The sequence below is a fragment of the Haliaeetus albicilla genome, chromosome 8 (assembly GCF_947461875.1).
Source record: "Haliaeetus albicilla chromosome 8, bHalAlb1.1, whole genome shotgun sequence".
Taxonomy (NCBI): domain Eukaryota; kingdom Metazoa; phylum Chordata; class Aves; order Accipitriformes; family Accipitridae; genus Haliaeetus; species Haliaeetus albicilla.
The window spans coordinates 25,039,011-25,060,333 of record NC_091490.1 but is presented as its reverse complement, the minus strand read 5'-3'; the positions used below and the strand labels follow the sequence as shown (position 1 = coordinate 25,060,333).

General features: G+C 39.3%; 1 protein-coding gene across 7 annotated transcripts in view; it reads right to left on the bottom strand.

The window, feature by feature from the left end:
- The window catches only part of NEK7 (NIMA related kinase 7), a 90,927-nt gene that overhangs the window by 46,075 nt on the left and 23,529 nt on the right, over nt 1-21,323 (bottom strand). For all 7 annotated transcript variants that reach the window (XR_011325805.1, XR_011325804.1, XM_069789379.1 and 4 more), the window contains 2 exons: nt 10,069-10,131; nt 9,412-9,522 (listed from right to left, as the gene is read on the bottom strand). Coding sequence is in view for 5 of the 7 variants with exons in the window: in XM_069789379.1 (XP_069645480.1) it covers nt 9,412-9,522; nt 10,069-10,131 (174 nt within the window). In the remaining 2 variants the exon portion in view is untranslated. The remainder of the gene's footprint in view (nt 1-9,411; nt 9,523-10,068; nt 10,132-21,323) is intronic.

Below are 21,323 nucleotides of genomic sequence, written 5' to 3'. Positions count from 1 at the left end.
ATCCCTTAGAAAGCTCTGAACAAAGTCACGTTATACATTTTCTTTTTTTTTTAATCTAACTGCCTTTGCAAAGATTCATTTCTTTTTTCCTTATTGAGTAGTCCACCTACAGTCACTCTGTTCCACCTAACATTTTTGATCACACAAAAAAGCAAGAACATACAATGTTCAGGGATAAAGATCACCTACTAAAATCAGATCTACTTGCAGAGCCACTAAAATAAAATTTCCATACCTGCATCATTTTCATTTTCTCTGCTGTTACCACTGAGTGGGGCTTCTTATAACACACAGCCACATGTTTAAATTCAACAGTATTTGTTTATATGCACCTCTACCCAGTATATCCCCTTGGGAAAACTGGTACAGCATGAAGAGGTGAAACTCATGCTTGAATCATTAACTCTACTTCCTAATAAAAAGCAATAACATGACACAGTAAATACAGAGGCTACCATCTTAACTTTTTTCTTCTTTTTACTACAAATAAGGCAGATAAATTCAAAATCTTCTCTCTTCATTCTCAGTAGGTTATTCATACAGCACAAACACTGACACTGCAAATGTTTCAAAAAAACTGTGTGAAAAACTAAAACTAATCTCCAAGTATTGTTTGCAGAGCATTTCAAACAAGAAAAGCACCCAGAACTATTATTTAATGAAATCTTTCAGTTCTCCCTGCTCTTTAAAAGGTTCATGGAGCCAGACAATTCTAGCACCAGTGGGCAAAGGTGGAGATGAAATACCCCAAGCATTTCTGCCCCAGTTAGAGCTATTTGAACAGCCTGTGTAACAGTTAAATGAAGTTTAACATCAAGTTAACTTTTCATAGCTGACTGACACCATTACTCTCCCTGTGAGTACAGCCAGTTGGCATACACAATAGCTTCAGGTGTGATGTCTGTGAAGGGGACTGTCCACAGGACAAACCAGTGTTGATAGTCTAATTATTTTAGCAGAAAATCTGCCTGCTTATTCTTATTGTTCCAGTGGCAGACACAGACAATGACCGATTCACAGAAAAACTAACAAGGCTGCCTGGCAATTACCCAGCCCAATTACCCCACTGGTAATTGCAGGACCAGTCAGCTTTCCTTCCATCAGCACATATACATAACTTGCACATGGTAAACTGCTGCTGCTGCTCTCCTTCTGGTTACCTGCAGTTCAGAGCAAAGGTGACAGTCAAGCACCTGTCAGACACCCCAGTGATACACATATGGGGAGCAAAACCTTACCAGAACTAGCTTTTCTATGTTAGCAGAGCACTATGCCTTTGCTTTTTCTTTTAGGACTTCAGGGCTCCATCTGCAGAGTGGCTGTGTCCCCTGAGGACACCCAGCCTCCCCTTTTTTACCTGCTAAATAGGTAGCATATATATACAAAGTTGAATAAGGATGCACTATTTTTTAATTGCAGGAGGTAGAAAAAAAAAGTTTAACAAAAAGATTTTTAGTAGCTTTAAAACAGGTTAGTGGCAAAAATTAGCTTGACTGATTCAAAGCCCCAGGTTTCTCCTTTAGGAAAAGGCACATAAAAATAATTTAGCTTTGATCTGTAATTAGCACATACTGTGTTACAGTATCCTAACATATTACATGCTTCTTCAAGCTACACTCTCTTTTTAAAGTCTTTTCAAAAATGAGTACACAAAAAAGCTAAGAGTAAAGGTAATGCAGAATGTGAAAAAACCATTGAGAAAATATATTTTGAAGCTTTTAACTTTCATCAATAATGTAGCTTCAGCAAGGTGCCAAACTGTTCTATATTATAACCATATGCTAAACAAAAAGACTACAAGTCAGGAGGTTTGGCATTGAGGGGGAGAGGCGGGGAGTCAGTAGTGGGTTTTTTCGTTCTTTAAATTAAATCTAGCAGTCATGAAAAAAGAAAGAAAAAAAGCAGAAGAGATACATAGATACTGCTGAAAACCAAAAGAAACAGATTCCATGTTTTAAAATTTGCATTTATAGATCACGATAAATCAGTATCATGAAAAGAAAATACACAAACATGGACAAAAGACTACTTTAAAAGTACCTTTTCCACAATCGTGATGTCAAGTATTTGAACATAAATATAAGAAAAATCTCAGAATTAAAGCCACCATAATTTCTCCCCCTTCAGAGTGTGTGCGCGTGCAGCTTTCAGTTCTCTTTCTTTATGTCAAAAGACCACTTTCTCATTCATTAATGACACTCTGCTAATGAGCAGTTTGAAAATGTCTCTAGGCTTTATTTATTGTGTACTATTCAAAGCCTATTATTAAATGTAAGTTTCAGGGAGGCGTACAGCTTCCTGGTATGCATCATCAGAATATCAAATTAATAAAATAAACTTTGTGAAGTTTATCTTCACACATGGCCATAGAAATGATGAGGTAGTAATATCCCCATTTTACAGATTAAAATGGGGGCAAAGAATTAAGAGCAAAAGTGTTAATTAATTCTGGTACCAATTTAAGCACCTCCTTTTCAACGTACTTAGCTTTATGAAACAGTTCATCTTCAAAGCGCAGTTTCCACTCAGAACAGATGAAGCTGTAAACGCTCAATACTCGTAGAAATCAAACCCCAGAGTTTTACCTTGATTATCAGAATACAGACTAAGCAATTACAATTCCCACCAAAAAATAGTGAAGTCATTTATACAGTATCCCTCCGGAACAGTACCAGAAACAGTAAGAAAGGATGGTCTTTGGAAGAGCATTCAACTGTATTAACCATGAAACCTTTGCCTTTCTTGAATTCCCTGTCTTGAAAACAACCACTGCAGCAAAGAAGGCAGCACAAATGTGACAAATGGTGGTGCATGTACTGCACCATCATGATTTCTACCCAGAGTAGCTGCACCCTTATCACTGAATAGAGCAGTGGGTCTTCAAAAAAGACATAAACAAACCTGTAATTAGCTGGAGTGTAAGATATTCAATTGTAGGATTTTCTAGCCTTTGAATGCTTGATTTTGCAGATTCAGTGTTGCTTCCTTAGGTTATAAGCAACTCCCTAGATTCAAAAAAGCATAAAAATAACTACAGAAATGCAGGCTCTCTATTATATTGCTATGCACAGCTTACCAGAGTTAGCACTTTTACAGCCACAGCTAGTATTGCAGCTGACCAAGTAACTTGCATGACAAAGTATCATCCTTCAGCAGGTAATGGATGGGTACTGCCAGTGGACTTCATTTACAGTTGCTGACAGGAGCAGAACAGCAACACTCCAGAACCTTGAGTCCCATTCCACACTCTATGTGGCAGTAGACTACAGGACCGGTTCTCCTTTGTGTTCCCCTGTATTTGATCAGTAATTCCTATGCAACCTGCCTCTTCTCTGCCCCCATCCCAGACCTGTCCTTTCCCTATTTCTGTCACTTCATGCCATTTTCTCCATTTACACAATTGCATCCTGTTCCCAGCCAGTCCGCGTTATCCCATCCAGGCTCTCTCCCTGCTGGCAGCCCGTTTGTCTGCCTCTAGGATCTTTGCCCAGTCTGTCCTGCTCTCTGGCAACACACTAGCTCTTCCCTAATCTCACTGTGCTCATGTCCACTATTGAGACTCCCATTTCATAGTTTCCCAATCCATTACTCTTATACTCATTTTCTTATACTCCTCATTCTCTACTGCCACGTGTCTTAACTTCCCACTCTACCTTCTCTCAAAAAAACTGCTAACCAGCTAGTCCCAGTCCACTTGTTTTCCCTATTCCCAGTCAGATCCTCTCTCTCCCTGCTTAAGGATCATTTAGTTGCTTGTCCCAGCCTACTCTTCTGTCCGCCTAGTCTTTTGTCTTCACAGTAATCTCAGATTACTCCCTTCCCTGTGTTGTTAGAACAAATAAATACCCTGTGAGAGACAGGAAAGCTTCAGTCCATCCAAAGCATCTGGAAAAAGCTATTTCTGGCAAAGCCATTTCAGTCACCCATACTATAGGTTGAAGCATTCATAGTCAGTCAGGTAGTACGCAATGCTGTCAGCACTAAGAGATGCAGGAGGTTCACACAGCTCTACGTGTACAGAAATCCTCCACTGTGGCTGCTATGCTCCAGCAATTTCTGTTAAATGCATATGAACACCTGTGTTAGAAGAATAGAAGTTTAGGTGAGTTTTCAAAGCCATTATTGTAAGAAAAATCCCCTGTCCAAGTTTTAAGTCTCTGTTTCAAGGCACAAGGGGCTTACAATATTTCAGATACAATGGTTGCTAGATTTTAAAATAAATAAATAGATTAAAAAACAAAGAAACACACTTCTCAGCAGAATATTGTATCTTTCCTTAGCCATCTACTAAATCATACAACATTTTTGGAAACATACACCCTCAAGCGGGCAGCTGGCATGCAACATTTTAGTATGAAATTGTTATGTTTTGACAAACTGAAAACACATTCTCACACAGCTAAATCTTTGGCATCCCTAGCAGCAAACAGAGTTACTGTCCTGCTACACACGTGTGCACAGCAGAATACAGCTTCTGCATGACTGTCATTCAAACTACATTGGAGACATCATCATCACCATCCCACCAGGCTTCCAAACATGAATGCCAACTATCTCCTACAACTGCTAAAGGTGTAAATCAATGTTTTGTACGATAAAGAGATAACTAAACAAAATAGTCAGTTAACAGCTGAGGGTTTCCCAAAACACTAGGTCATGCCCTGGGAAACAGTAAACGCTTGACCTGCTAAATTCTGACACTGCACCTCTTCCTTACACAGGTGTTTCCCTAACTTCATACTCCAAAAAATCTTCCAATTATCACAGCAAAAGAAAATTACCACTCTTGCAATTAAACAAAGTCAAACTAAACCTAACGTGTGCTATCAACGTTCATCAGATAACACCACTGTCTGAAAAACTATCTCTATTTCTAGCACATTCCCAGGACAGCAATCCATCAGAAAATAGTCTGAAAAAACGAGTGACAAGTTTCCGTTCTCAGCAACATAACCAACTTCACTGCAGTGAGAATAGTTGATCTTGGGCTACTAGCATCCAGCAATCCAGGGCAGCTAGTCTGCAGACAGAAAAAGTAGTTGGCTCCTGTAGCAGTACATGCACCCTCAACTCTCTACTGTGCTGCAAGAACAGTGGGGCAAGATGCACTGCTAAGTCCACAAAAGCAACTCGTGCAGAAGTTTCTGACCTGCACCTGATCATGACCCAAGTTCAGAATGATGTGAATAACCCTCCATTCAGTGCTGTCCAGCCTCACAGACACCACTGAACACTTAGGGCAAGGCAGACTGTAATAACCAGCCCATGCCCCTATGTTCCTTCCAATTTCACTGCCATTACAACATGTCTAGAGATCCCCGAAGGCTGTCACTTCACCTTGTAGCCACCTCACACTGTAACACACTCAGGCTGCAGTCACATGGATTCTGCAATGGAGTTGTAGCTGCTTCACACAAGCAGGAGCAGCACTCTGGGCTGGCAAAGCTGCCAATGACTGAAGCTAAAATTGCTTCTACTCTTTAAGCCCTTAAAAAAGGGCAAGCTGTCCCATAATGCAGCACAAGCAAGTTAGTCAACCCCAGAGTACTGCAAATAAGTTCCATAAAACCTCATTGCTAATATATTTTGGCATGAGGAGAAGAGGGAGGGTCTGCATCTCAGACCACGTGGAGAGCAGAAACTGCCTGACTCAATTTCACCCAGTGAAGCCCCAAATATGCACCACTGGTGAAACAACAGAATGATAATCAATGAGATTTCAAACAAGTCTAAACACATCTCCAGCTACTGCAATGAGCAATTTAGATATGCATCAGTTGCTTGGAAATAAGTGACTATCCCTGTATTTTGATTGTCCTATTAAAACCAAGTATGTTTAAGGACAAAGAATTCACTGTTCCCAACTACAGAAATCTGAGATATCAATATGAACTTCATACTGAAGTTTTAAATATGTCTTATTTTACCTAGCTAATTATAGTATGTTTATTTTTTTTTATTTAAAGTTGAAAAAAATACACAGGCAAAGTGTTTTCTGAAGAGTGGGTGAAGTGCCTAGGTGACATTTTGTAGAATTCAAATTATTTTCCATCTATCTTGAGAAACCTGCAAACATATTTTCAACTTTTTAGATGAAAGCTTTCATGCTTGTTCCCAAAACATGATTAACTTCCTTAAGATCTGTATGACATATTCAGTTTAAAGTCTGCATATTTTTTGGTGTGCTAAGATTATTTGCAGAAAAACTAAAAATATCTGCAGAAATGAAATAGACATAGAAGTTTATTGCTGATTTAAAAAACAAAACAAAACCCCACACCATTTTAGTGTCTTGATAACATCCCTTCTTACAAGCCTAATAACTTTATATTTAATCTTAAATAATATGCTAATTATTCTGCAAGATAGTTCAAATTCTCATTTCAGCATCTTCAGCACAAACTTTACTAACTAGTTCTTTTTAGTGAATCGTTATAATGTATTTTCTTGATTAATGCAATTAGTAGATTCTTCTTTATTCATGGCATTTTCTTTATCCAATATATCAATTGTTGCTTTAAAAAAAAAATAATAATCCCAAACCAAAAAAGTCCACAGAACAATTTTCACCCTGTCGCTGTCTGTGGTGGAGGAGAACCATGACTAATCGGAAAAGGGATCAAGCCTCAAACCTGCTTTACAACATATTTTTGTATTGCAAAAGGAGGTGGTATCACAAGGTAACAACAGGAGTTCTCATGAACTACCCACACCAACAAACAACAGGCCATGAGCAACTGGGAACTAGCACAATAGTTAGTAATTATTTACTTGTAAAATCTTTGATGTAATAGTAGCCAGCAGCCTAATTCACAGATATAGAAAATCAAGAATTTTTCCTTCTTTCACCATCCCTACACAGGGGTTACACAGCACTGATATATATATTCTAGTGCAAAACCAATTGTAAGTCAAATGCAAGTATTTCCCCCTCACTGATAATGTTTGCCTCTCAATATTACAACATGCCATGTCCAAGAACTCTACCAGGCCATTAAAAGCTGTAAGGTAAGAAATCCTCAATTTTGGATCCTCCTACTTTTGACAATGGAGGCGGTACTGAAACATCTCCCTGTGACAGAGGTAATTAAAAAAAATAATTAAGGCCAAGTGGATTAAATCTGTGTATGTACATACCTTAAACACACAGACAGAGAGAACACAGGAGATACGTCTGATTTGATTATGAGATTTGTAAATGCCAATGCACAGCTGGGTTGGTTTTTTTTGGACATACAGCAGATTCTATGAATACTATTAGAATCCATACAAATGCACTAAGTGATGTTCCTCAGCTGTCTACTCAATGGGGACAAAGAGAATATTATTCACAGGTAACAAGGGATGGTAAAAAAGCTGGGCAGCAAGGATGTGGTTCATTAAGGGAAGAACTGAAGAATTCATTAAGGTGCACTGTGAGACACAGCAGCTTTGTAGGTATTCTCTGATGTGCCAATAATGTCATAACAAATACCGAAGTAAACTAGCTAAGTAGTTTTCCCTCACATTAACATTGGTTTCAGTGTCATTCAAGCTGTGGTCATTTACAATTTCAAAAACATGATTGATCTTTTCTACAAATCACACAACAAGCCTGGTACCGAAATACTCTTCTGGGGGTGCCTCGACATCTTCCAACAAACTTAGAACAGCATCCTAGCAAGAACACTGGAAACCAAAGCATGGTTTATTTGTTTTAATAACACAACATAGTTATATACCTTAGTTGCATGACAGGCAGCCAATCTGCTAGGAAGTTTCCATACCATTACATATTATTTATTTTTCAGGCAATTTTTAAAATACTTCTTTAAGAAGATGCTATATAACTGATATGCCCCACATTTAAACTCATACTGCCCAAGTAGTCTGCCAAATCATTTCCTCCACCAGCAACATGAAGATAGAGTGCACTGTGACACCTCATACATATTTAATAATAGCCTGATAGGATGTCATTAACATCAAACAGCAATCTAAGTTCACTACATTAAACATGATCCCTGTGTTAAGAGGACAATCACAAAGTGCCTCCAAGATCGAGCCTGTAAGAAATACCCACCGACTTGGACAAGGTGTAATGAAGCCAATTGCACTGAAGAAGCCATTATTCACACATAGAGTTTAATTATTTTTTTTTAAAAAGGGGCGGGGGGTGGGGGGAGAAAAAGCTTCAATGGGTCATAAGACCAGACATGCCATAAGGCAATCTGTCACAGAGTACTCATATTAATAACTGTTGTGTCAAAACTGAACATTCAAAAGGAAAGACAAACCCTCCTTTATGTTTTATGAAATGTAAGCCCACAGAATTAATAATTCATGAGATGAAGAAAAATATCAGGTTTGGATATAAATATTAACAGAATGCTGTCAACCTGTTTAGAACCAAATTTTGACTGTCCTACCTTACAATTATCAATCTAGAAGGGAGTATTCTTCAAAAGATTAAAAAAAAAATCAGTATGAAAGTCATTAATGAAGAAATTAACATTCTCTATTCATGTAGGTCCTAAGCAAAACAGCAGAACTCTGTTCTGTGCTCAGCTGTTGCTGAGTGAATGCTAATTGACTGGCATTATTTGTTCCCAGAGTTATGCTGTGTTGACAACAATAATGTTGATGTGCACACAAGAAAGTACACCAAAGGGACATACTAAAACCAAGACCCAGTGGAGAAGGGGTAGGGAAAGAGGGGAAGTAGTTGTCAGATGACAAATAAAGATTAAAAAGCTAGTTAAAAGTTAATGTAATTTTCAGAATACAAAGTTTATACAATAGGTCTTGGATAAATTTTTCTGATTAGCTAAAGAACAGGCATTTAAAAACTACACAAGAGAGCAATTAACCCATATGCACAACCACATAACAGTAAGTTCACTGCATGTGATTTCAACCAAATATGAAATATATTTTCAGAATATTTGTTAGTCTCAGCATAAAGAAGTATTTAACTAGACTTATAAAATTATGCAGTTATTTCCATTTTAACCTTCATTTTGTTTGCTAAAGTGGTTAGCAGTTGAAGTTCAAGGTCTAAATGAAACTCTGCGTTATTATGCCAGCCCTTCTCTGATTTGGAACACAAAACACAATTGTGCCAAAAATCAGGAATGCCATCAAAATATATTGTTCTAAAGGGTGGTGACAGTGCTTTCTTTACAGTTTTTTTTATTCTCCCCAGCGCTAAAGTAATTTCAGTCTAGTTATGTCCCCATCTGCACTTACATTCTGGGCAACAGTATTAAAAATACTTACATAAGCATCAATATTGGCCATACATAAAAAAAAGTCAGTCTAAACACTCCACTTTTCTCCACAGTCTTCACCCAGTGATGAGCACGCAGAATGAAAAGCCAAAGAAGTTGAATGTTACAAGCTTTTAATTTTTTTTAAAAAGTTAATTCCTACCTTTATCATTCTAGAGAGATCTCCAGCATCAGCTAATTCCAACACTATGTTCAGTTCATTGTCTTCAATGAATGAGGCATAATATTTAATTACATTTGGATGATTCAGTTGCTAAGAAAAAAGAATAATAATGCACATTTTAGCATAGAGCACGTCTTATCTTTTAAGACTGACAAATGAAACTTTCTTATTTAGGCAAACAACCTCTCACCTATTTCAGTATGATACAAAAAGCATACGCTTATGAGAAGCATCTACAGATAACCATTCTGCAAGAACATGATGGCATTTTAGGATCAACATGATGACTGAAGTCGCAATTTTAGAAGAATTTTGCTTCAATGTATCTATGCAATAGCATGCTAAACTGTTACCTGAAACAGGAAAGTCAATTTTTAAAAATCAGTATTTTACTGTACACTGAACACAGTCCTTTAAATACTGTGGGTTTAGCAGAAACTTCTACTTGAAAAGTTACCCATTCTTCTATAGGATTTACTTCTCAATGTTAACTTTTAAAGCAATAAAGATTACAAAATTCCTTAAGTGAGGCTTATAAAAACTCTACACAGGCAACAGTGGACACCTCAAGTATATCTATGAAAAACTTAATATACTTTGATGATGGCTGCACATTTTTTTAAACAAATCTTTTACCTTAAGAAGATCTATTTCTTTGATGCAGTCAGCACGGGCTTTGGCATCCATTAAATCAAATATCTATGCACAAGAGATAAGACATTTTTATTAAGTGATAAAAATATAGAAAATTGAGTGATCATTATCATTATTTCATAGCATCCATAAAACAACTTGAGTTATGCATTTCATGGCAAGACATAATATTGCAGTAAGAAATATTCCTAATGCTCTGATGTACTGATTTACTGCTATATCGATCCTTTTAGCCCCCTCGTAGGAAACAAGACCTTTGTAAGTACAAGTTTTCCAGTGACTTAATTGCCACCTCCGCATATCTGTTCAAACACACAGCAGTAATTCAGCACATTTCCTTCAAGCTGGTTCTAATCCAAATGTCAGCTTCCTCTCCCATTCCTGCCACACCATTATCACAAACCGATTCTTTCTAGTACTTGAGCATACCTTTTTTTCGTAGTCTCTTGCTACAGTCCTTTTCTATTCTAAATAATGCATACACTTCTATTCTCTCTCAGGATCAAAACTTCACTATCACCTCCAATTCTTTCTCTCCCACTTCCTTCCCTTCAACAAGCAAAGAAGCGATTTGGATTCTGTAATTTGTTTACTAGAGCACTTTTTTTCTAAGCCCTCATCTGTCACCTTGACTTTTACAGCCTTTTGCAGATAGACTTATCTGCTCCTCATTTTTTCCCACCTCCCATCCCCTCCAAATTACTTTGCAATGTATCTCTTTTTTGCCTCCTCCAGTTAACCACGTTACTCTCCACTAATTTAAATTTTTGTGTGGAGTAATCTTTTCCTGCCATTAGAGTCCTTGTCCACGTTCCACACATCTATATTTAATCTAATGTCTTTCTATTTTCACTTCCTTTTTTTAACCATCTTTGGGTTTCCTTCTCGCTTCACCTTCTCAGATGTGCATCTCCATACACTGCCACTGACTATTCCCCTTAGAAATGACCAAAATTTAACTTCCTCAGGGAACCCTTCCTCTCTCAATCGCTATTACTTTCTGAATAAAAACAAACAAACCCACCCCCAAAAAACACTCATCAACTTCTGCATGGTCTGCCTATTACATTTTGAGTTATCCAGAAGAATAATAGAGGCATCCTGGCCTGTATCAGAAACTGTGTGGCCAGCAAGAGCAGGGAAGTGATCGTCCCCCTGTACTCAGCACTGGTGAGGCCGCACCTCGAGTACTGTGTTCAGTTTTGGGCCCCTCACTACAGGAAAGACATTGAGGTGGTAGAACATGTCCAGAGAAGGGCAACCAAGTTAGTGAAGGGTCTAGAGAACAAGTCCTATGAGAAGCGGCTGAGGGAACTGGGGTTGTTTAACCTGGAGGAAAGGAGGCTGAGGGGAGACCTTATCGCTCTCTACAACTACCTGAGAGGAGGTTGTAGTGAGGTGAGTGTTGGTCTGTCAGGTAGCTGGAGATAGGATGAGAGGAAATGGCCTCAAGTTGCAGCAGGGGAGGTTTAGATTGGATATTAGGAAAAATTTCCTCAACGAAAGGGTTGTCAAGCATTGGAACAGGCTTTCCAGGGAAGTGGTTGAGTCACCATCCCTGGAGGTATTCAAAAAACATGCAGACAAGGCACTTCAGGACATGGTTTAGTGGTTTAGTGGGCATGGTGGTGTTGGGATGACAGTTGGACTTGACAATCTTAAAGGTCTTTTCCAACCTAAACAATTCTATGATTTATGAGATTAGCTCTTCCAGTTACATCTTTCCAATGCACATCATTACTTTCTAGATAGTCTCCAAGAAAAGATGTATTATGTGCTGTGAAGATCACTGGTACCTGGTTCCATCAGCTCAAAATGATCAAAAGCTCAACAGCTGACAACTTCCATTTCATATCTTGCCATCAACCCCAGAAACAGAAATAAGGATTAACAGCACTTTGAGTACTGAATGCCTCCAAAGAGGTCATCTCTTAAACTGACTATGTAACTGTCCATGTAAATCACACCTTCTTTCATTCTCCCCAACGAAGTTTAAACAAATCAGGAAGTCCACATATAATGTGCTAAACCTCATCTGTATTTTCTATGCCACTACGCACAACAAGTTTGTTATTCCTTTAATCAACTGAAAGGAGAAATCTAGAGACTTCATGCATGGAGCACAGTCCTCACAGAGCACACATGTGCTCTTGACTAGCCACTACTTCCCTTCAGACATCCAATCCTCTGTCTTCAGAGCTGGCATGAGAAAAAAAACCAGCCTTGAGTGGATACAAGATTCACTTTTTGATAAAAAGACAACTCTTAAGTCAAGAACTGAAATGTCAGACTTGTATACACGAAGAAGAAAAGGGGGAGGAGGAAAGAAAGAAGAAAACAAAACTACTTACCAAGAATGAAAGGGAATAAACCATGTCACAACAACTTGTATATTAACTGAGGATGATGGTAAATAAACAGACTGAGCTAGAAGCAATTATTCAAGGAAGAGGCTGGGGGACACTTAATAGAAACACAGCAGGGTAAATCACAAGAAAGGAATGCTAACACTAAGAAATAAAACAATTTCAGATGTAGTAGAAGAAAAGAATTAGTAGTACATATGAAATTACAGGTACAAGTATTAAAAGTAAATAACACTGATGTGAAAGACAGAGAAGATGGTTTATGAATTAAGGTTGGGAACTTGGTAAAGGAGATTAAATAGCCTGCATCTGTTGTAGATCTCAACTATGAATGAAAAACCATTGCTCTTTAATCGTTTTGACAATAGACTAAAGTCCTAGTGGTTGGTACAGTCATGAAGGACTGTAATGATTTTTCTAGGAAACACTTAGGAAAATTCTAAATATAAGAAGTAGCACATTAACTGAGGAAGTACTGGAAAGGCACGAGATCATAATTGTCTTTCCCTGTAAACTAAGAGAACAGCAAATTGAAAATTTTATAGCCCCTCTCCCAAAAACAATCAATGAAAGTGTGTACCAGTGAGCAGGGAAAAAAGGGGAGAGCTATAGGGGCACATCTTGAAGCTTCACACTTTTGCTAAGTTATAGATAATAGTGAGGTAAGAACATTCCTTATAAATGATACAGATTAGACATAGACAGAGAACTCCAAACACACTGTAGAACCTAATCAAAGCTGCAGACAAAATTTTACACTGAAAATTATACATAAGTTATCTACTCATAACATTTGAAGAAATTACCCAAAGCACAATTTCAAGATTCAAAACCAAAAGAGTTTCATTGTGTGAAAAACCAGGGCAGTTTGCACCTGTTAATGACTGTTCCAATATGCCAAGAGGCATCTTAGCTTACCTATACCAGAAGTATTTCCCTACACACCTAAACAAGCAAATTTTGTGAGCAAATTTTTTTATAAGCTATGCCTCTGATAGGAACATAAATCAGTACCTTTCACAGAGGAATAACAAAACAACAAAAATAAAGCCCTAGACTCAGGACTGTGAAAGATCTAGGATCAAGGCATAGGAAAGAAAGACAGAATTTTGTTTGTGTATTCTGGCTAGTATTCCCAGTACTTCTAATTTGTTATTAAACAGCCTGGAGTAGACTAGACCAAGTAGCTGCTCTCAGGAAAGGACAGACTTAAGTTTTATAAACATGACTCCCTATACTTTTGCTATACTTCATACAACAGAGTGGCAAATTTGTCACAGCTTCAGCTAAACTGAATAATTCAAACATTACCTGAATAAAATAAAGCAAGACAGAAAAACTGAGTCTTATTTGATCCTTATAAACACAGGCAACCTGCAGATTTACTGTATATCATTTTTGAGGTTCTCCATTAGACTTTGGCCCAGATCTAACCTCAAAAGACTATAAACAGCTTTTCCCAGAAATCCAGAATTTCAGTTTCACAGACACTAATGCCCTCCAACAGTAAGATTGGAAAAAAAACCACAACCCAAAACAGAGAAGAAAAAAAAAAATCACCCAGTCCATGGCCTCTGAAAAACCTCTGCTCTATCATACCAGATTCAAACAGCTTACAGAGATTTTCTTTCTGAATAGATTATCTTTCCATTTTGCCAAACCGCTGCAGTTCAGATCAGAGGCCCCTAGTGTAATAAGCCATGTCAGCTCACACAAGGAGGTTACTGTAAACACAATGAAAAAACATTGTGCGCTTCATCACCAGAAGATGACTCAACACTGAAGAACATCTTAAACTGAAAAATGGAAGTCACAGTGAAAGATTTTAAGAGCTTAAGAACATCCTTTCAAATGCACATCAAAATTACACATGGCACCTAGCAGACCTCAGAATGCTTGTTTTGCAGGAGCTGCTACAGACCAGATGACCGTGCTGGAGAAGCTGTCCTTTGCTTGTGGTTTACTACAGACTGGCCGTTAACATAACAACCTGAAGCAATGTCAGTAGTTCCATTGCAAGAGTAACAGCTTATAGCTTTGCAAGCAGACTAATGCCACCTTCAGCTACCACTACTCTGCAAGCCAACCTGAAAGGTCAGTTTATGCTCCCCCCTCTCTTGAGTTGTTGCACACAGATCTATCTCACATACACACAATTTGTAGCCCTGTAAAGACATGTTATTGGGCTTGCATGGCAAGGTTTTGGTAGCCAGCAGGCTATAGGGGTGGCTTCTGTGAGAAGCTGCCAGAAGCTTCCCCCATGTCTGACAGAGACAGTGCTAGCTGGCTCCAAGACAGACCCGCCACTGGCCAAGGCCGAGCCCATCAGTGACAATGGTAGTGCCTCTGGGAGAACAGATTTAAGAAGGGGGGAAAAAACCTGCACAGCAATTGCAGCTGGAGAGAGGAGTGAGAACACATGAGAGAAACAACCCTGCAGACCCCTAGGTCAGTGAAGAAGGAAGGGGAGGAAGGGGAGGAGATGCTCCAGGCGCCAGAGCAGAGATTCCCCTGCAGCCCGTGGTGAAGACCATGGTGAGGCAGGCTGTCCCTCTGCAGCCCAGGGAGGCCCACGGTGGAGCAGATATCCACCTGCAGCCCATGGAGGACCCCATGTTGGAGCAGGTGAATGTGCCCAAAGGAGGCTGTGATCCTGTGGGAAGGCCGTGCTGGAGCAGGCTCCTGGCAGGGCCTGTGGCCCCATGGAGAGAGGAGCCTATGCTGGAACAGGTTTTCTGGCAGGACTTATGACCCCGCAGGGGACCCACGCTGGAGCAGTTCATGAAGAACTGCAGTCCATGGGAAGGATTCATGTTGGAGAAGTTCATGGAGAACTGTCTCCCATGGGAGGGACCCCATGCTGGAGCAGAGGAAGAGTATGAGGAGTCCTCCCCCCGAGGAGGAAGGAGCGGCAGAAACAATGTGTGATGAACTGACCATAACCCCCATTCCCCATCCCCCTGTGCCACTGGTGGGGAGTACATAGAGAATTCAGGAGTAAATTTAAGCCCAGAAAGAAGGGAGGGGTGGGGCGAAGGTGTTTTAAGATTTGGTTTTATTTCTCATTATCCTGCTCTGATTTGATTGGTAATAAATTAAATTAATTTTCCCAAGTTGAGTCCATTTTGCCCATGACAGTAATTGGTGAATGATCTCTCCCTGTCCTTATCTCGACCCATGAGCCTTTTGTTATATTTTCCCTCCCCTGTCCAGCTAAGGCAGGGAGTGATAGAGCGGCTTTGGTGGGCACCTGGCTCCAGCCAGGGTCAACCCACCACAAGACAGTATTGCCACTGCTATTAGCAGGCCACAGGCCTCAGGCTGCCCCAGAAACATACCACCTAAGGACTTGCAACCTTTTGTCTAGACTTCTCTTGGCCCGCACTTATTTTTTGAGCTTGGCTTTAGCTGTAGCAGCACATGCCTTGCAGTAGAGTGACTTAACTGTAATGAAGTCATTACAGTCAAATGACTTGTGTCTAACCTCTTTTTAGATTCAGCTCAGCTTTGTGCAACTGCACAGTCTTAAGGAAATTATAGCAGATATAATAAAGGTCTAACAAAACTGGAGTGATTAACATCTGTAAGCTTTTTGGATCAACACAAAGTATTAGCAACTGACTGCTTGAAAGCACCCAGCAAAATCCCACACAGAGCCACCACCAGGATCCTCTTCCCAGTAGAGCTCAGGACACTGATGATGCTCCATACATTGATTATTAGAAAGTAGCAGCAATTAGACTGTAAGTGTTAGCATCACTGTAATTGGCTAACAATAAAAACTGCTGCATTTTGATTAGCCTGCTAGGGCATTAATTAGACTAACAATAAATTCTAATTCTTGACTCCACTTATGAGGTCAGGATCATAGGGTAACTCAGACTGGAGGTGTGTTTCTCTAGTCAGCACAAATTGAGCAGTGTAATACACTCTTATTTAAAATCCTAAACATTTTTCCCCAATTTCTATTTTCAAGGACTATGGTAAGATTAACTTTTCTACAAAGGAATTACATTTGCTGTGGAAAACCTAATAATAAGCAAAAATTATAGTAAACACTTGTATGATGTGCCAATTTTCTTGAAGAGTGTAATCCAAAAAACCCCTCATTTTGGTAAGCACTATATCTTAGTTAGCAATTACTGTGAAATTCCTGTAACCAATTAGGGAAAAAAAAAGTTGGGAGGGAAGGTTGATCTGCTTGAGGATAGGAAGGCTCTACAGAGGGATCTGGACAGGCTGGATCGATGGCCTGAGGCCAGTCGTATGAAGTTCAACAAGGCCAAGTGCCGGGTCCTGCACTTGGGTCACAGCAACCCCATGCAGCGCAACAGGCTTGGGGAAGAGTGGCTGGAAAGCTGCCTGGCAGAGAAAGACCTGGGGGTGCTGGTTGACAGCAGGCTGGATATGAGCCAGCAGTGTGCCCAGGTGGCCAAGAAGGCCAACGGCATCCTGGCCTGTATCAGAAATAGTGTGGCCAGCAGGAGGAGGGAGGTGATTGTTCCCCTGTACGTGGCACTGGTGAGGCCGCACCTTGAGTACTGTGTTCAGCTTTGGGCCCCTCACTACAGGAAAGACATTGAGTTGGTGGAGCATGTCCAGAGAAGGTCAACCAAGTTGGTGAGGGGCCTGGAGCACAAGTCTTATGAGGAGCGGCTGAGGGAACAGGGGCTGTTTAGTCTAGAGAAGAGGAGGCTGAGGGGAGACCTTATAGCTCTCTACAACTACCTGAAGGGGGGTTGTAGTGAGGTGGGTGCTGGTCTCTTCTGTCAGGTGGCTGGAGATAGGATGAGAGAAAATGGCCTCAAGTTGCAGCAGGGGAGGTTTAGGTTGGACATTAGGAAAAATTTCTTTACTGAAAGGGTTGTCAGACCAGAGAAATGGTTGACTCACCGTCCCTGGAGGTATTCAAAAAGTGCATAGACAAGGCACTTCAGGACATGGTTTAGTGAACATGGTTGACAGTTGGACTCGATCCTGAAGGTCTTTTCCAACCTAAATGATTCTATGATTTTATGATAAATACAGCTGAAGAGACTTAAGAGAGCATTTTCAAAGCCCTTCGCAAATTTTTTTCCACGTAGCAAGAATGCTAAATGAAACAAAACTGGTTTTAGCTCTCAGTTCTTTACCTCCTCTATATGCTATTGACTGCAGTAGGAAGAGTTGAAGGACAAGCATACGTTGATACTCCAAAATATTCCCCTCTGTGTGCTAAGCAACTAAGGGATCTCTAGTAACTTTGCATTGAATCACTTCTCCCACACCTTCATGTGAGCATAGATTAGTTTTATTCTTTCAGCATTCTAGAGGTATCAGTTGTAAGTACTGTCAAGAGGTACCAGTATTTTTATAGTTTCTAAGCTATTCTAAGATACAGAGCAGGAACTGTTCCCTATGCAGACGTGTAAACTAAACAAAGATTGCAACACATGAAATCAACTTCCTGAGTAAAGTTCTTACGTATATGCTCACACACACAACCAGAGCTCCTAGAAAACTGTGTGCATAGCAAGAAGGTTAGAAACAATTAACCACCAGGTGGAAAACAACAGGCCTTAGAAGCTAAGCGTAGACTATTTGATGAATTAGCAGCTACAAATTTAACCCATCATCTGAAGTAACGTGCCAAGTTGGGAATCTACTTGATTCCTCTTGCTCTAAAATCCATCACTTTTCCAAGTTTTCCTTTTCAGTATTGAAAAGGATAAAGTTCTTTCTAACCTCACCACTTAAATGACAATTCAACCTATTTCTGTTTGAAATTCTGTATAAAACAAAAATACCAAAAAGTGTTTCCAAAGCAAAACACAATCATGATTGCTGTAACATAAACCTACAGACAAGTAAGCAAAATAAAGACTTGAATGCACATAAATATTAAGAGATATGATATTGAATAGCAACGAGCATTAGAGTATTTTGCCATCACAGCACTGCTGTGCTGAGACAATAGCGCTTCATAAAGTGTGAAATTACAAGTGCTTTCCTAAGATTAATTATCTGTAATTCAGGCTTGAAGTAGCAATGCACTGACAATGCACAATAAATAATGAATGTAAGTGCTAGATAAAAAGATTCATTGTCTGAATCTCTAACACAGGAGTCTCCAATTTTGGAATGAAAGGGAAAGAAAGGTGGAACAATGTAAGCCAAAAAAGTAATGAATCTGGAATTTTGTTGAAATAAGCAGTTTCACATAGTATTTTAAATTTTGAGTAGCTAAGGTTTACCTAAAAAAATAGCTTAAAAACTGAACTCATACAGTCTTACAGTCATTCAGTTCAGGTACTTAGAACTCTTTTGCCCTTTAACGATGTTTTGTGAGCGTTTATTCCAGTATCTAGCAGTTGCTTACTTCCCCCTTGGAAGTGACCACTGGAGCACTCATTGCTCAGAATGCCAGACCATACCTCAAGGTGTTATTGATGGTTCTGTTTTAAGGATTACCTAGCGTGGCAGTAGACGTACTGCTTCTTCCTCAGGCTTGATCTTTCAGTATAGTTTGGACCTCAGACTTAACATGTTAAGAAACTTACTTAGAAGCTCTTCAAACTTACACTGCTATGTTCATAGTTTATCTGTGGTTGATTTTTCCTGACATTTCTTTGAGTCAAAGTGTAGTTTAGACATTTATGAAAGTGAAGTAATAAAGATTTCGGTTTTAATTCTGGTTTTATTTAGGTAATATTTCAACAGCATCTCAGAAACATAGTTCCATGGGAAAAGAGAGAGCCTAATTATTAGAAATACCACTTCTCTAATTCCAGGAAGGCAAACCGTACATGGGAGGATGAAGCACAAAGGGTACAACGAGAAGAAAAGACCCAACATGGTATTTTGTGTATTCTGCTGGTTAAATCACTAGAAAGAAACTGCCAATTAAACAGTTTTCACTCTGCTACATATCCTACTGGAAACCAAATCAAGAATACCAGTTCTTCATGTCATCTGGACTCAGCAGCAACTACAAATTCAGAAGGAGTGGTTTCTGTCACCATCTGCTTGTCCTTTCTCCCACAGCATCTTACTGCCACTTGCTTCTGCTCACATTTAGTTCCACTAACATACATTTTGTACACATTAATATAACATTTATCAATATTGTACATATTTCAGCCAAATAAAATTTTAATAGCAGAAAATAAACATTCTTGTTGGAAAGCTTTGTAAGAACTCAAAACTGGCAATCCTTTTGGAACAAATAATGGCCTGAGATCCAGTAACTCTTAAAGAGAGGATAACTGAAGAATTCTAAGTCACATCAGCCCTTGAAGGTAAAGACAAACACGGGGAACCACTGACCAAATACACATAAAGAGAGCAGCTATACACCCAACCCAGCCAGGAAAACAAAATGGGGAGGGGGTGGAACAGACACGACTTGCAAGATCAGAGAGGAAGGCATGTAGTAGTTAAGATGCGAGATGGAATGGGCAGAAAATGGGAAAGTAGAAGGAAGTCCAGATCTCAGTTATGTTACTTAACACAAAATACAGCATTTAGAGACATTGGCCCAATGTGGAAAAGTGGAAAGTGGTATCCATGCACAGGTCTAAAAGAGAGAGAATAGACCTCTCCCTCACAACAGAAAGAAGCATTCCTCCTGTTCTGTCCATGCTGAGCTTCCATTAATGAGGCATTAGAAAAAATGGCAGTATTTTAATTTGAATAAAAGAAAACAGGACTGAAATTAAGAGCAAGCAGCACCATCACAGAGCAGACCCACAAGACCTCCTCTGAAAAAGCAATCACTTTTCACCAAAAGACATCTATGAAACCAAATTTTATAGTGAAATTAAGTATTGTGACCATCTTTAACAAAAATATTTCTGGGAATCTTAGGGAAGGTCACAGAAGCATAGTAACGACTAAGATGGTCTTCTGTCTAAATGGAAGAGCTTTAGATGTCAGGTATGCAAGCTGAAATGGCTGTACCAAATGCTCAGTGCTGCCACAAGCCTTTTGAACTCCAAGTAATATTTCATTGTATGCTTAGGAATATTTTTCCTTTACAGATTCACCAGATCTCACTTTCCATTCAGATAATAGTCTCCTACATACATCCAGCCTTCATATGGAAAGTGCTTTTACAGATCACAGAACACAGCCCCTCCTGACATGCACTGGGCAATAACATTCAATGGAAAAACAAGAGCGTGTGTTGGATACTTCAAGACAATCAGAACACTACCAGGATAAAGCCATTTGGGAGAGCCACAACTCTTTAACCCTATTTCCCACCAACCACCAAATATATTCTTAGAAATTTATTAAATTATTAAATAAAAATTAAACAAGAAAGCTTTTCTGCTATAGAAACTATTACCCATATATGGACAGCATGGTGTCTTCTTCATGAGTTGAAAAAAATCTTTTGTCAAACTGGGAAACCTGATGTGAGAATACAGCTATACATACTGACTTTTGAAATACTGTTAAGAGAACACATGCTATAATGCCTCTGTATTCTTAATGCAAACACAGTTATAAAAATTTCATCGTTAACAGTGAAGAAAGTCTTAAAGTCCAGCCTTTCAAGTACCCAGGCATTCCACATCCACCTTAATTGACATGTATTTCAAGTCACATTTGACCTTTTTGGTTTCCACGCACTGAAAATGAAGGAAAAGTAGCCTAATGTTTTAAGACTGTTGATCAAAGTTCTTAGAATATATTTCAGCTTTTGAAGTAGTATATACCTGGCAGTTTTCCCAGAAGTGGAAACCAAGTTTGTTTGTTTGTTTGATGACTGTCAGGACTAGCCCTGCCTCCTGGTGCTGCAGAGCACAGGGAATCACAGAAATGGAACAGCAAGTCAAGGTATGACAGAGAAATTTACGGTGCATGCATTAGCACAGCAAAAACAAA